Consider the following 14,592-nt stretch of genomic DNA (forward strand, 5'->3'; position numbering starts at 1 on the left):
CATATGTTGAAGAGATTTTTAGGGTTTGTAGAAATGCTGGTTTTGACACCCCAGATATCTTGGCACTTTTTCTTTTCTTTTCTTTTCTTTTCTTTTCTTTTCTTTTCTTTTCTTTTTTTTAAAGTTTGCGTACATATTTTTATTGCAAACATTGATGAAAGAGTGAACATCACAAGATTTTTAAGCATAAAAATTAATATGTAGGAAAATGGACCAACTTCAAGGAGACAAAGCAATAATGTTAAATTTGTTACAGTTATGGAAATCTTGTTCATGTATTTTTTTTTTATTTTTTTTAGCTAGGACTTTTTTATTTTATTTTTAATTAATTTCTAAATTTATATCCAAGTTAGCATATAGTGCAACACTGATTTCAGGGGTAGGTTCCTTAATGCCTCTTACCCATTTAGCACATCACCCCTCCCACAACCCTCCAGTAACCCTCTGTTCCCCATATTTAATAGTCTCTTATGTGTTGTCCCTCTCCCTGTTTTTATATTATTTTTGCTTCCCTTCCCTTATGTTCATCTGTTTTGTGTCTTAAATTCCTCATATGAGTGAAGTCATATGGTACTCGTCTTTCTCTGACTAATTTCACTTAGCATAATACCCTCTAGTTCTGTCCACATAGTTGCACATGGTAAGATTTCATTCTTTTTGATTGCTGAGTAGTATTCCATTGTATCCATCTTTATCCATTCATCTGTCGATGGACATTTGGGCTCTTTCCACACTTTGGCTTTTATCGATACCACTGCTATAAACATTGGGGTGCATGTGCCCCTTTGAAACAGCACATCTGTATCCCTTTGATAAATACTTAGTAGTACAATTGTAGGGTAGTTCTATCTTTAATTTGTTGAGGAACCTCCATACTGTTCTCCAGAGTGGCTGCACCACTTTGCATTCCCACCAGCAATGCAAAAGAGGCCCGTCCTCTTTCTCCACATCCTCACCATCTGTTGTTGCCTGAGTTGTTCATGTTTGTCATTCTGACAGGTGTGAGATGGTATCCCATTGTGGTTTTGATTTGTATTTCCCTGATGATGAGTGATGTTGAGCATCTTTTCATGTGTCAGTTGGCCCTCTGGATGTCTTCTTTGGAGAAGTGTCTATTCCTGTCTTTTGCCCATTTCTTCACTGGATTATTTTGTTTTGGGTGTTGAGTTTGATAAGTTCTTTATTGATTTTGGATACTAACCCATTATCTGATATGTCTTTTGCAAATATCTTGTCCCAGTCTGTCGGTTGCCTTTTAGTTTTGCTGATTGTTTCCTTTTTGATTTTGATGAGGTCCCAATAGTTCATTTTTGCTTTTGTTTCCCTTGCCTCTGGAGACATGTTGAATAAGAAGTTGCTGTGACTGAGGTCAAAGAGGTTTTTTGCCTGCTTTCTCCTTTAGGATTTTGATGCCTTCCTGTCTTACATGTAGGTCTTCCATCTATTTTGAGTTTCTTTTGTGTATGGTAAAAGAAAGTGGTCTAGGTTCATTTTTCTGCATGTCACTGTCCAATTTTCCCAGCACCATTTGCTGAAGAGACTGTCTTTAGTCCATTGAATATTCTTTCCTGCTTTGTCAAAGATTAGTTGGCCATGCGTTTGTGGGTCCATTTCTGGGTTTTCTATTCTGTTCCATTGATCTGAGTGTCTGTTTTTGTGCCAGTACCATTCTGTCTTGATGATTACAGCTTTGTAATACATCTTGAAGTCCGGGATTGTGATGCCTACAGCTTTGGTTTTCTTTTTCAGGATTGCTTTGGCTATTCGGGGTCTTTTCTGGTTCCATAGAAATTTGAGGATTGTTTGTTCCCAGCTCTGTGAAGAATGCTGGTGTTATTTTGATAGAGATTGCTATCTTGGCACTTTATTAAACCAGCTTTCCAAAGCCATTCAGTATCCATTTTCTCAATAAATGCCTGAGAAATGTATATACCGCCTTTTTATTTTAGTAACTTATATCAGTTTCATAGAGCATAAACTTTTGGTTTCAGATTCATACAGCTGTGGTTTCCAAAAGTGACAGAAAGACAGGGGTGAATGTAGGAGAAGCAAATTTTCATTGGTAAGTTAAAAAGGAAAACAAAAACATTTATAGCTGTCATTGGTCAGAAAGGAATAGAGATCTAGAGAAAATAAGAATTAGTTTGGTGATTTTCTGTAACGTTTATTTTGATAGAAGATTGTTAGGTTGCAGACAGATTCCTTAGAAACAATAACGTATTTTGTTGGTATCCAGTGTGTCCACAATTACTTTATCGTAGGAACTATAAGTGTATGAAAGAGACAGAAGCATGCTGCCATAATAACCGTTCCCTGCAGCTGCACCTTGATTAAAACTTAATGACGAATCAATAGAACCATAATTACCACCTTCTACCTTATGTTTGTAATTTGGAATACAGTAAAATCGATCAAATAAGATTTAATATGTAACAACAGTTAGAGTCTTGTTTGTGCCACTTTTATTAGGAAGGTGGCTGTACCAAATCTCTAAATCCCTACCTCAATTATTTTACCGCTCAGCTTTCATCAGACACAGAAGAAGTCCTGTGAGAAGTAGAATCTGTAATTAGATCAGAAGGGTTGGGCAGGTTTACTTTAATACAACAGATGCTGTAACATTACAGTAATAGTGGTTTGTTTTTAGTGTTTAAGATTTAACTTTTCCTGGGTCTTAATTCTACTTTCGGCTTAGATTCATGTTGTTTTCAGAAACGAAAGATCCTTGAAATTTCTTTGTAGCCTAAGGCAGCCACTCTGAATTTAATGTATGCATGGGTGACTTGTGGATGTCCTTATACACGTAGGTGCTGGTTGATTATCCTTTTGGTCCCATTCTAATTTGGAATTGAGAAAGCTAGGAAATAAATTTTATCATATTTTGTAGTTGCTTTTCTGAGAACCTCTAACAGTAATTCTCCAGGCGTAGTCCAAAGAGCACCTAGACTCCGTTGCCCGGGCAGCTGGTTACAGATGAAGATTTTTGGACATGGCACCAGGAGCCCTGCTTTTTAAACACAATTCCTGGGTGGTTCTGGTGCTCACTGATATTTAAACACCACTGATTTAGAGTTATCAAAAATTTAAGGGGCACCTTGGCGGCTCAGTCAGTTGAGTGTCTGACTTCAGCTCAGGGCATGATCTTGAGGTTGGTGAGTTTGAGCCCTGCGTCAGACTCGCTGCTGTCAGTCTGTCGGCACAGAGCTCACTTGAGATCCTCTGTCCCCTTCTGTCTGTCGTTCCCCTGCTTGCACTTTCTGAAAAATAAATATTAAAAAAATTTAAATGTCTATCCCACTACTCAATTTTTATACCGTATTGGTTCAGCAGTCCCATCCTTACGAGTATGTCAGTGGGTGCTGAACACGAGGAGTGCCACATGCTGACCAGAAGTGCCATCCCTTTCGTCTGCCTCAGAATTGCAAATTTGCAGACCCACTGAGGGATCTCGTTTAGTCACAACTGACTGGTTCTGAGGGTGGCAGCTTACTTGGACATGTTGATTCAGATTTGGAAGATAGAGTGAGGTTTGCAGCTACATCTGACATTTTCTTCAAGGCCTGTGCCATCCCAGACCCTTGAAAACGAAGACAGTTTATGCTGTTGTGTAGCTCATCTACCACACCTTTGTTGTGCTGTCGTCCATTCGGGGCTTATGGGTTAGCAGCATATGGATTAGGCGAGTTGTTAGCACATCCTCTTTCTTCGGCTTCCCCACTGAATTGGCTCCTTGGAGGATTCACAGGCCTTGAAGCAGTCTAGCGTCTGTCAGGAGCAAAGCACAGCGCGCGTGTTGGTCACCATTGTGTTTTCCCTGGGGGAGATTTAAGCCATTTTTGATGGTGTTGTGAGTAGCTTTTAAAATGTCTGTATAGGGGCGCCTGGCAGGCTCACTTGGTAGAGCTTGCGACTCTTGATCTTGGGGTTGTGAGTTCGAACCACTTCGCAGGTAGGGATTACTTGGAAAAAATCTATTTAGTGTTTTTTGTGGTCTTTACTGGCCTTCTTTTTCTTTTACAGAAGAACCACTGAACAAGATGATAATAGAAGGAGGTTGACAACTTTAGAAATGTGTTTTATCTTTTGAAATAATCCTAATAGATTTTGAAATACCCATAAATTCTTGGAGAGTCACTTTGGTTTGTAGTTGTAGTATTATTTTGCCAGACCTGTGTGCGGTTATGTGACCGAGCCATGGAGACAGGGTGAGCAGGAAGGAAGATGACCGCGCCCGAAGTGAAGTGTGGTTATTAACTCAGGCAGCAGCTCCGTGAGGCTGTGGACAGAGCTGGTTGTGTCTATAAAGGTGGAGGCGGCACGCATGTACAGGTGTTGCTTGGAGATTTGTTGGACAATTAGAAGCTGAAACTGGACTGTCACATGTTTCGCTACTCTCAAACAAGGGCATATCATGGGGATGTGCTCAGGCAGCCTTTTACCCTATTCTGTTTATTAGGTAGTGTTTCTGGGAACCTATTCTTTTTCCTTTTTTTGAGTGTTTGTTTTTGAGAGAGAGTGAGCGTGAGTGCCTGCGCTCACGGATGAGTGGAGGAGGGGCAGAGAGAGAGAGAGAGAGAGAGAGAGAGAGAGAGAGAGAGAGAATCCCAAGCAGGCTGTGTGTGTGGAGCCTGATGTGGGGCTCGAGCCCACAAACTGTGAGGTCATGACTGGAGCCTAAATCAAGAGTCAGATGCTGAACCAACTGAGCCACCCAGGTGCCCCTAAAAATTTTACATTTTTAAGTAATCTCTATGCCCAGTGTGGGGTTCACACTCAGGACCCCACGATCAGGAGTCACATGTTCTACCAACTGAGCCAGTCAGGTACCCCTGGGAACCTTTTTTCACTTTAGGGCCTTAAGTACATGAGGAACAGACTTTTTTTCTTTTTCTTTTTTTCATTTAAGAGAGAGAGAGAGAGAGGCATGCACAAGCAGGGGGAGGGGCAGAAGGAGAGAGAATCCCAAGCAGGCTCCACAGTGAGTAGAGCCCTGATCCAGGGGCTCCACCCCGTGACTCTGGGATCATGACCTGAGCCAAAAGCAAAGAGTCAGGTGCTCGACCCACTGAGCCACCCAGGCACCCCAAGGAACCCAGACTTTTTAATAGCTTCCCAAGAATCCTAAAGTGTAAGAATTACACAAAAAATTATCTCAAGAATGTAGAAATAACTTGCTTTCCACCGTCATCCTTTAAACCCTGTCCTTTTCGTGTCCGTTCCTCACTTGGACATCTTTGATTCCTGGTACGTAGGCTGCTTTCCTTCAGCCCCTCCATTTACCCTGCAGGTGCAGATTTAGATGTAAAGTCCTTACTAGGTTCTAGGCATTGGGGATAAAGCGACAAGATGATACACTGCCTTGGAAAGTCTTGCCATCTAAGGTGGAGATGGATGTTTAAGGTGTAGGTACACTGAAGGGTTACAGGTATTTTAAGTAAAGGGAGTACAAGGTACACTGAGAGCCTGATAAGAAAAGGAATGGTTTTGTCTCGATGGTGTTGATTCAGGAAAGGCCTAATAGAACAGCTAACCCTTGAGCCACATTTTAGGGTATGATTGTTAGGTGGGAGGGTGCCAGCACGGGTATTGAGTTTGTGGAAAGTCCTTATTAGACATTTTCAAGTTCTCGATGGAGCATAGGCATGACTGGGCCATCATGAAATGAAGCAGGGCAGGGGGTGCTGGAGGGCCTTGCCTGCTGGGGGAAGGACTTTGGCTGTTATCTTTTGAACGGCTGCGTAGGAGGGCACCAGTGGTAGGGATTTTAGGAACCAGGAGACTACTCCAGAACCCCCCAGAGAGAGAGAGATGAACAGAGCCTCAACTAAGGCAGAGGCATGGGGTTCAGAGGGAGAAGGTGAATTTGAGTGATAAGAGAATTGGCATAAGGATGGTAATTCTTTCATTTTTAAAAAAAGTTTATTCATTTTAAGAGAGAGACAGCATGAGTTGGGGAGGGACAGAGAGACGGGGAGAGAGAGAATCCCAAGCAGGCTCTCTGCTGCTAGCACAGAGCCAGATGCAGGACTTGAACTGACAAAACTGTGAAATCGTAACCTGAGTCAAAACCATGAATTGGACACTTAACTGACTGAGTCACCCAGGCACCCCAAGATGGTCGTTCTTTCAAAAGCACTTCCAACAGCATTCCTCCAATGCATATTGCTTCATGGATACCTTTGTTAGTATGGGGTGGGGGTGGGGGTGAGGGGGTGCATAAGCTTAAACTGTGCAGTGGAGTCTTCTGAGCTAAGTCAGCAAGCACGTCCTGTTTCACAGTTGTCCCAGCCATCTGAGCCTGAGCGAATGTGCAGAAGGGCCAGGGAGACCCTCTGGGCTTGGCACGACCGATGTCTGCTGATTACCCCACTTTGAGTACAAGCATGGATATGCAGAGAGGTTTTTCAGGGAGGCTTTTTGTAAAGGACCAGGTTGCCCCACCACCCCTCCAATTTCTTGGTGATTTCCTCCTTTAACACATTTCAGATTATTTTCTGTTTTATGGATTTGCTTGTCTCTCCCTAGTGTAGAATGCAGCATTAATTCAGACCGTATTGATTCTTGATCTAGGACAGTGCGTTTCATTGACTATCTTGTTTACTTACTGGACAAGAGGGAAGGGAAGCTCTGTGTTGGCTTTTTATTTAAGAGCACTATCAGGTTCTGGAACACAGTTAAGTTCAATTTTATAGAAACAGTGAACAAGATTTTCATGTAAGATGATGAAGTTGAAATCATTTCAAGCCACAGGAATATTTGGTCAGTTAGTGCCACTACATTTTAAATGGAAAAGCCAAACACTTGTCTCCAAGGACCAAACTACTGAAGGTCAGATTAGCCACTTCTCTGTAAGTCTGCACTTTGTCAGTGATAAACCTTTACTTTCTCACATGCTCTTTGGTTAAGATTAGGGTTCGTACTAGCATAATGAATTAAATCCCATTGTCATAGAATTGCTCTAATTTGTAATTGTATACTTTTCAATATTTGAATGCCTATTCTCTAACACTGTGATTGATGCTAAAAAACATATAGTAACACATTTTTATCCCTGTCCTTGAGGAGTATATGAGTAATAAATTGGATAAATTTATTAAGTAGCTGGAGAATATATTGACTGCCTCTGTAAGGAGACAGTATAAGGGTCATACCTGTCCAGTAACATAGATCAGGCTTGGAACTCTGACTTGTTACGCACCCTGTTTGCTATGTGTGTCTGTAGGCCATATACCTAACTTCACTGAGCTGCTATTTTCCTCATCTTGAAAAACAGGGTTAATGCTACCCAACTCACAGTTCTTGTAAGAATTAAGTAGGGGCGCCTGGATGGCTTAGTCAGTTAAACGTCCAACTTCAGCTCAGGTCATGATCTCACAGTTCGTGAGTTCGAGCCCCGCGTCAGGCTCTTTGCTGACAGCTCAGAGCCTGGAGCCTGCTTCGGACTCTGTGTCTCCCTCTCTCTCTGCCCCTCTCCTGCTCATGCTCTGTCTCTCTCTGTCTCAAAAATAAATAAAAACATTAAAAAAATTTTTTAAAAAGAATTAAGTAGTACATCACTTAAAAAGTGCTCAGCCTAGCATCTGATCTGTAAAGTCCAATTTTCCAGTGCATGTCACACAAAGTGCTTTATGTAGCACATTTTCAGAATTACATATTTTTTGGAGAAAATCATTTCAGAAGAAGACATTGAAATTGACAGAGTTTCAGTGACTTGTTCAAGGTTCCACAGCTGCTGTGGACAGTTAAAATACATTGGAGAATGAATAGTTAAGACGAACATTTCTCTGTGTAGTTTTTACTTTTGATGTAATATTTTAAAAATGGCAGAAGTGGTGCAAAAGTGGAGATGAGAGGTGTATTACTTGGGTAATATTATGAACTCTGATTGCTGTGGATTTCTTAAAATAAGAAAAGGTTGGAGTTCTAAAATATGCTGTTGGTTACAATGGTAGGCAGAATAATGGCCCTTTAAAGATTTCCTAGTCCCTAAAACCTGTGACTATGTTACCTAACATGGCAAAAGGGGCTTTGCAGATAAGGTAAAGTTAAGGATCTCGAGGACAAGATTTTCTGGGATTATCTAGGTGAGCCCAAGGTCCTCATAAGTGGAACGCAGGAGTGTCAGAGGTTTTGTGATGCTGTGCTCCGTCTTGAAGAGAGAAGAAGGGACCACAAACCACAGAATGCAGTGGGCTATAAAAACAAGGAAATAGATGCTTCTTTAGAAACTCCAGAAGGAATACCAACTGGCTGACAATTTGATTTTAACTCAGTAAGACTTAGTTTGGAATTCTGACCTCCAGAATTCTGAGAGATTAATTTGTGTTATTTTAAGCCACTGAGTATGTGGTACTTTGTTAGAGCAGCCATAAGAAACTGGTACAGTTACCTTGACATTACAGTCTCCTCCACTTTCAGATTTTCTATGAGTTGGTATGTATGCATCTGTCCACAGGGCTTTGTCACCTCCTGGGAAATCATGGCTCCTTTCTGTTACAGAAAGGAACAAAAGTGAAAAAGCCATTTACAGCTTACGTCTTATGTAACATTCTGTGAACAGCCTTTAGAAACAAAGCCTACACAATGATATAATTTTTGTTGAGAGGACTATTAAGTTTCTGTTGGAGTCTGGATTATCAAGAACAGGAATTTTGTCAGGCAGGAGAAGACTAATATCTACAAAAATTAAATATTTTCTTCTAATGACTTTTGGCTGTTTATGTAGGTGGAAGGAGTCTAATAAGTAAGAAAGGTATGACGAACTTGTGTCCCCATATCAGTGGATAAAATGTAAATCCCAAGGATGATAAATTAGGAGTTAGAAATTGCTGCTAGGATGGTTTTATCAATAGCTGTGATTCCATTTGTAACCAGAAGATGGCAGAATTGACACACAGATGAACTTACAGTTAAAAGGTTTTTGGTTTTAAACGATGGTTCACAAAGATATGTTAGATTTGGAAACCTGTGTTCCAGAAAGAATTTTGAGAATTACACAAAGAATGTGAAGTAAAATACAAGTAAGTAACTTGCACGTTGCAGAATTTTTCAGAGTGTCATAAGGTTTTTCTCCCTCTTACTGATTTGCCACACTGGAGTTTACTCTGCAAAGTCCAAAGCAGCCCTTGCTCTGAATATGATTAAACTTTGGCTGTATTCAGTTTATTTAGGTTTCTGTTGAACTGACAAAGATTTACCTGTCTAAACATGAAGAATCAGCCGAACTAAACTTTGAAACTTTAAGTTCATTAGATGCGTGTTGATATATCTTTGATGGGAAATAATTCTGGAGACAGTAATCGGAAGATGTGGGTTTCATCCTAACTTCCTAAGCCAGGTAGTGCTCTGACCTTCAGTAGCTTCTGTCTCAGGCTGGTATGTATTTAACGTGCTGACAATTGGCTTCTAATATCAGAGGCACATTTATGGGTCATTGATGAAGTTTCCTTTAGAAAAATGAAAATCAGGTAAATGATTGTGAGCTGTGTTAAAACAATTGGGGAAATGATGTAATGTTAATGGAAGGTACTTTCGGTGGTGCCCAGTGGCCTCAAAGAGCATTTCAAGAGTGACAGGACAGAGGTGAGGCCATAACAGGCTGGCAGCGAGGTGTGGAGGTGTGGGACGTGGCCGTGGCAGTGAAAGAACCAGAGGTTCCTCTTCTCTGCCTTCAATCATTTTACCAAATGGGAGGTTGAAGTTGACAGTTTTTTCCCTTTTACACACTTAGTCTTAGAACTTGTAGTGTTTGTGTCTTGGTGTTTAATAAATACTAAAAGGAGACATTTCAGTTTCCATTACAAAAATAAATTTAAAAAAACATATCAGGGTAAGTTGTTTTTTTTAATGTTAAAGAAGAATCTTGGTAGCAGCTTTATTATTATTATCAATTTTTAATCTAAACTTTATCTTATTTTTGGCATGTTTAATTCTAATGAAACCAGTGTTGTATTTTAATGTGGCTTAAAGATGGGGACGTATATTATCTTTATGTTTTATTTTTATTAGTTTTATTTTTTGGTAGACCCTCAACATATAAGACGCTCTTGGATATAATGAAAATGCCACCATTTCTGTGTCATGGATTCATACTGAACCCCAGATTTATGAGGAAGGAATTCTCTAGAGAACGGATTTACCAAGAGACCACGGATGACATTATCTTGATCTCCTTTCATGGAATCACAATACTATAACGTGTTTTTGTTCTTGTGCAGTGAAATACTCTGTTGTAGCTCAGATTCAAATCTAAGAAAGATCAGAGTTAATAGAAAACCAAATCGAAGGCATTGGAGTTACTGGAGGAAATAGAGGCGTTCCTTTGTGGCCTCTGTCTCATGCCAAAACTGCCACGCCACGGAAGTCAAGAAGCCTTGCTGGGCGCTTTGTACCTCTTCCGTTAGTGAGATTGTTTTTCATCTAAGGACCTTTTCAAAGTTTTTGTTTTGCTTCTGTATTTTTAAGAAATAAAAACATAATGTAAGAACATGAAGGGTTATGAAGCATGAAGTTCCATAAATATTTATGCCAAGTCGCAAAAGTAGACCATTCCTATTTTCTTGACATATTGAGGTCATATTTCACTCTTGACCTCTTGAATTGAAAAATACAAGGAGTTAGTGAACCTTTTTCTTTCCTTTCTCTTTCCTTATTTATTTATTTTCATTTCTTTAATGAGTTTTAGAGGCTGGGGGCTATCCTTTTAGGTTCATGTAAGTTTCAGCGGACCTTGTTTTCTGTCCTGGCTTATAAGTATGGATTTAAAAGTTTGCACACTTATGAAGAGTAACACGATTTATACCCAATTTTAGGCCTTAGTGATAATCAGGTGTTTAATCTGTTTTGTGTGTGTGTCCTTATCTGTAAAAATTGGTATTTGTCAAGGTTAATAATAAGTAGGGTTGCATTGAAAAGCACATTAAAAAAATTTGTTTTTAGTGTTTATTTTTGAGAGAGACAGAGCGTGAGCAGGGGAGGGCAGAGAGAGGGAGACACAGAATCTGAAGCAGGCTCCAGGCTCTGAGCCGTCAGCACAGAGCCCGACGCAGGACTTGAACTCATGGACCACGAGATCATGACCTGAGCTGAAGTCGGACGCCTAACCGACTGAGCCATCCAGGTGCCCCAAAAAAGCACATTTTAAATTGGCCCTTTCATTTTATTTTTTCCCTCAATTAAAATCTTTGGTCCATAACATATTTGTGCTCTTTAATATTATGTTAATGAAACTTACCAAGTAATGATACCTGTTCATGATAGAGAATTTAGACATGCGGGTAGGCAGAAAAGGAGAAACATTACTTGTAATCCCACTTTGTTTTTTCAAGTCTTTAATATAGGTAATCTAATGTTAAGTACAAAGGAAAAAATAGCTTAAAAATTCTGGAGTATTGGTTGTTGACCTGTCAGATGTGATTACGGTCTGTTTAGGACCTGTGTCAACATGAATGCTGGAGCAGGACCCAAGAGTACCTGGAGTTTCTCCTCCGTTGTTGCATGGGGGTGTGGTGATAGGGTCTAGGGTGCTGGGGTTGGGAGCTAGTTGAGGCTGGGGTGGGGAGTGGGACAGATGACTAGGTGTAGCCAGCTGCTGATCAGTCTTGCTTCTGTTGATGTATGCATTATTTACAGTAGAGCAAAAGCCCTTTTGGTTCATTCTTTCAGCCTGTTTGAAATGACTGGCATGTGAACACTAGGTGATGCTGTTCTAGGTGCTGGGGGTTCAGAATAAGTCAGTGTGTTTCTTGCCATTGAGGGACTTCTAGACAGATGGGTCTGGAACAAGATGGCAGGAGGTGTGAGGATATCTATAAGCACAAGGGAGATAAGTTTCTGGGCTGACAAAACAATGCATGGCCATTAAGGGTCTGAGGCTTTTAGGTTGAAAAAATGCCTTGGGACATGTTGCAGTGACCCTTTATATTATTCCTTTTTGACTGTATTTTTTTGATTATGAGAATAATTTCAATTTTCATAGCAGTTACTTCTTTTTTAAGATGTAATTAATTAAATTATATATTTTAGGTTGCCTGTCTGATTCGTGTTCCTTCGGAAGTGGTTAAGCAGAGGGCACAGGTGTCTTCCTCTTCAAGAACATTTCAGATTTTCTCTAACGTCTTATATCAAGAGGTGAGATATGTTTTTAAACTCTTTCTTTATTGAGAAAGATTTTATTAAAAAAATTTTGTTTTAATGTTTCTTTTTGAGAGAGACAGAGACAGAGTGTGAGCAGGGGAGGAGCAGAGAGAGGGAGACACAGAATCTGAAGCTGTCTTCAGGCTCAGAGCTGTCAGCACAGAGCCTGACACGGGGCTCGAACTCAAGAACCGCGAGATCGTGACCTGAGCTGAAGTTGGATGCCAACTGACTGAGCCACCCAGGTGCCTGAGAGAGATTTTATAATAGCTAATATGAACACTGTGGTTCTCATCCCAGGGGCCTTAGAAGAGACCATGAAGATAAATTTAATGCTCAGTCACAGCAGCTTTTTATGCTAAGATTATTTTTGCTTTTTTATTTGTTTTCAAATTTTAATATTTTTTCTCCAAATGTCTAAATAACACGTACTGAGTGCCCCCACTGTGTACATGTCCTACATTGTCATTGTCCTGTAGTAGTTTCAGAATCAGACATGGAATAAATCATAAAAATGTGAAGTGAATAAAGATACCATGTTAAAATGTTACCATAGAATTTGGGGACCCATGGAAGAGGAGTACAGTAATGGGCATAGTGACCAGCATCATTATGTTTATATTAAAATTAATTCCGGGGGCACCTGGGTGGCTCAGTCAGTTAAGTGTTCACCTTTGGCTCAGGTCATGATCTTATGGTTCATGAATTCGAGCCCCACATTGGGCTGTTCACCTGCTTCGGATCCTGTCTCTGTCTCTCTCTGTTCCTCCCCCAACCACATGCTCTCTCTCTCAAAAAGAAATAAACGTTAAAAAAAATTAATTTCTTTTTTACTTGTTAATGTTCCACTGTGGATCAGAGGTCATTCTTGCTGGCCAAGTCACTAGGGACCATCAAGCTGCTTTTCTTTGTATTTTTTTGCAGAAGCCCCCTCCTCCCGTGTTTTAAAAACAGTATTCAGTCACATGGAAATTTCAATGGGTCTAGGTTTTAGAAAAGTTACTCTTAATAGTTTGTCACTTAGGTGAGGAAATAACTGAGTATTTGATCAGAGGATCATGAGATCAATCCAGTAAAGAAACCCTATTGTGAATCATGTGGACAGTTGAATAAATCAAGGCTTGTCCAGAGATATTTATCACCCTGGAGGATTATTAATGAATTTCTGATATCTTCTGTTTGAAACTATGAAATATAATTCTGTTTTTATAGGAAAGGATGATTGGCGTTTTGTGTGCATTTGAATTTGGAAATACATACTGAAATCATCTTCAAGTATTGTTTTCAGGAGCAGAAATTTTGAAAGTGACTGAAGTAGTCAGTTTGATTATTTTAGACATGTTCCCATTTTAAAGAGAGCTGACCCGAGCTTTATATATTTTAGGCCAGTTTATAACCTTTAACCTCTTATAGAGTGTGGTCATTGTGCAAGCTTTAAAACTCAGACTTCAGCAACTCTGCCTTACTCAGAGTATCATTCAGATCTCTGTGCTGTTCGAACTTACTGAGCTCTCGGCCTTTTGTTTGTTTCAGGGCATCCGAGGATTGTATCGAGGCTACACAAGCACAGTTTTAAGAGAGGTAACTCACTTAATTCCCAGTACTGAAGTGCAAAAGAATGATGTGCTTTGTTCAGCAAAGTCACTCAGAGAAACTGGTTGAAAAAATTAAAAAGGGATACTTTGATCACCTTTGAAACACCGTTTAGTCTTATCCTGGTTCTTACAGCTAACGAATGGGCCAAATAGGTTTGCTAAAAGAGCAATCCCACTGGTCAGAATGGCACCCACGCTTTGGCTTCTTTGGTGCTAGGTTGGTTAAATGTCCGTTTTGGCTGAAATCGTAAGAAGCAACCACTGAGGTTAAGATACCAAGTTAATTACCAGAAGACACAGAGTTAATGAGAAATTGGTAATGAAAGCAACGTGCTAAGAGACAAGTGTCTAAAAGTCTGTATCATGCGGTGCGCTCTTGTCTTCCCGATCGCGATCGCAAGGTACGGTGAGCCCCGGACCACTGGCCCTGTGGGTGGCTGGCCGTGCAGTGTGCCCCCAGGCAGCCGCTTTGTCTTCTGAGACTTCTGACTCGAAAATTCTGGGATTCAGTATTTTTCTTCTTTTGGTTGAAAAAGCAAAGTGATTTCAGTATATTGCTTGTAGGAAGTATGTTTCTAATTTTTGCCTCACATAGAGGACAATGTTTTGAAGTTCAAAGGGTGATTTACATAAGATTTAAGACCAGTCTTTGGTTTGGGACGTAATCATAATTTTCTTTCTTCCTTTTTTTTTTCTTTTTAAGAGTTTAATTTCTAGGATTTTTTTCAGCTGTATTGAGATATTGTTGACAGGTACAATTGTAAGGTATTTAAAGTGTACGTTGTGATGATTTGGTCTATATATCCCTTGTGAAAGGGGTTGGGACATAATTTTCTATTAAAGAAAACAGGAGAATCTGCAT

At 40.1% G+C, this 14,592-nt stretch overlaps 1 protein-coding gene across 1 annotated transcript in view; it reads left to right on the forward strand.

The window, feature by feature from the left end:
- SLC25A26 (solute carrier family 25 member 26) overlaps positions 1 to 14,592 on the forward strand; it is a 137,810-nt gene that overhangs the window by 26,646 nt on the left and 96,572 nt on the right. The window contains 2 exon segments of the mRNA XM_007096339.3: positions 12,025 to 12,129; positions 13,669 to 13,716. Coding sequence (XP_007096401.2) covers positions 12,025 to 12,129; positions 13,669 to 13,716 — 153 coding nt within the window.

This window comes from Panthera tigris, chromosome A2 (assembly GCF_018350195.1).
Source record: "Panthera tigris isolate Pti1 chromosome A2, P.tigris_Pti1_mat1.1, whole genome shotgun sequence".
NCBI classification, from domain to species: Eukaryota; Metazoa; Chordata; class Mammalia; order Carnivora; family Felidae; genus Panthera; species Panthera tigris.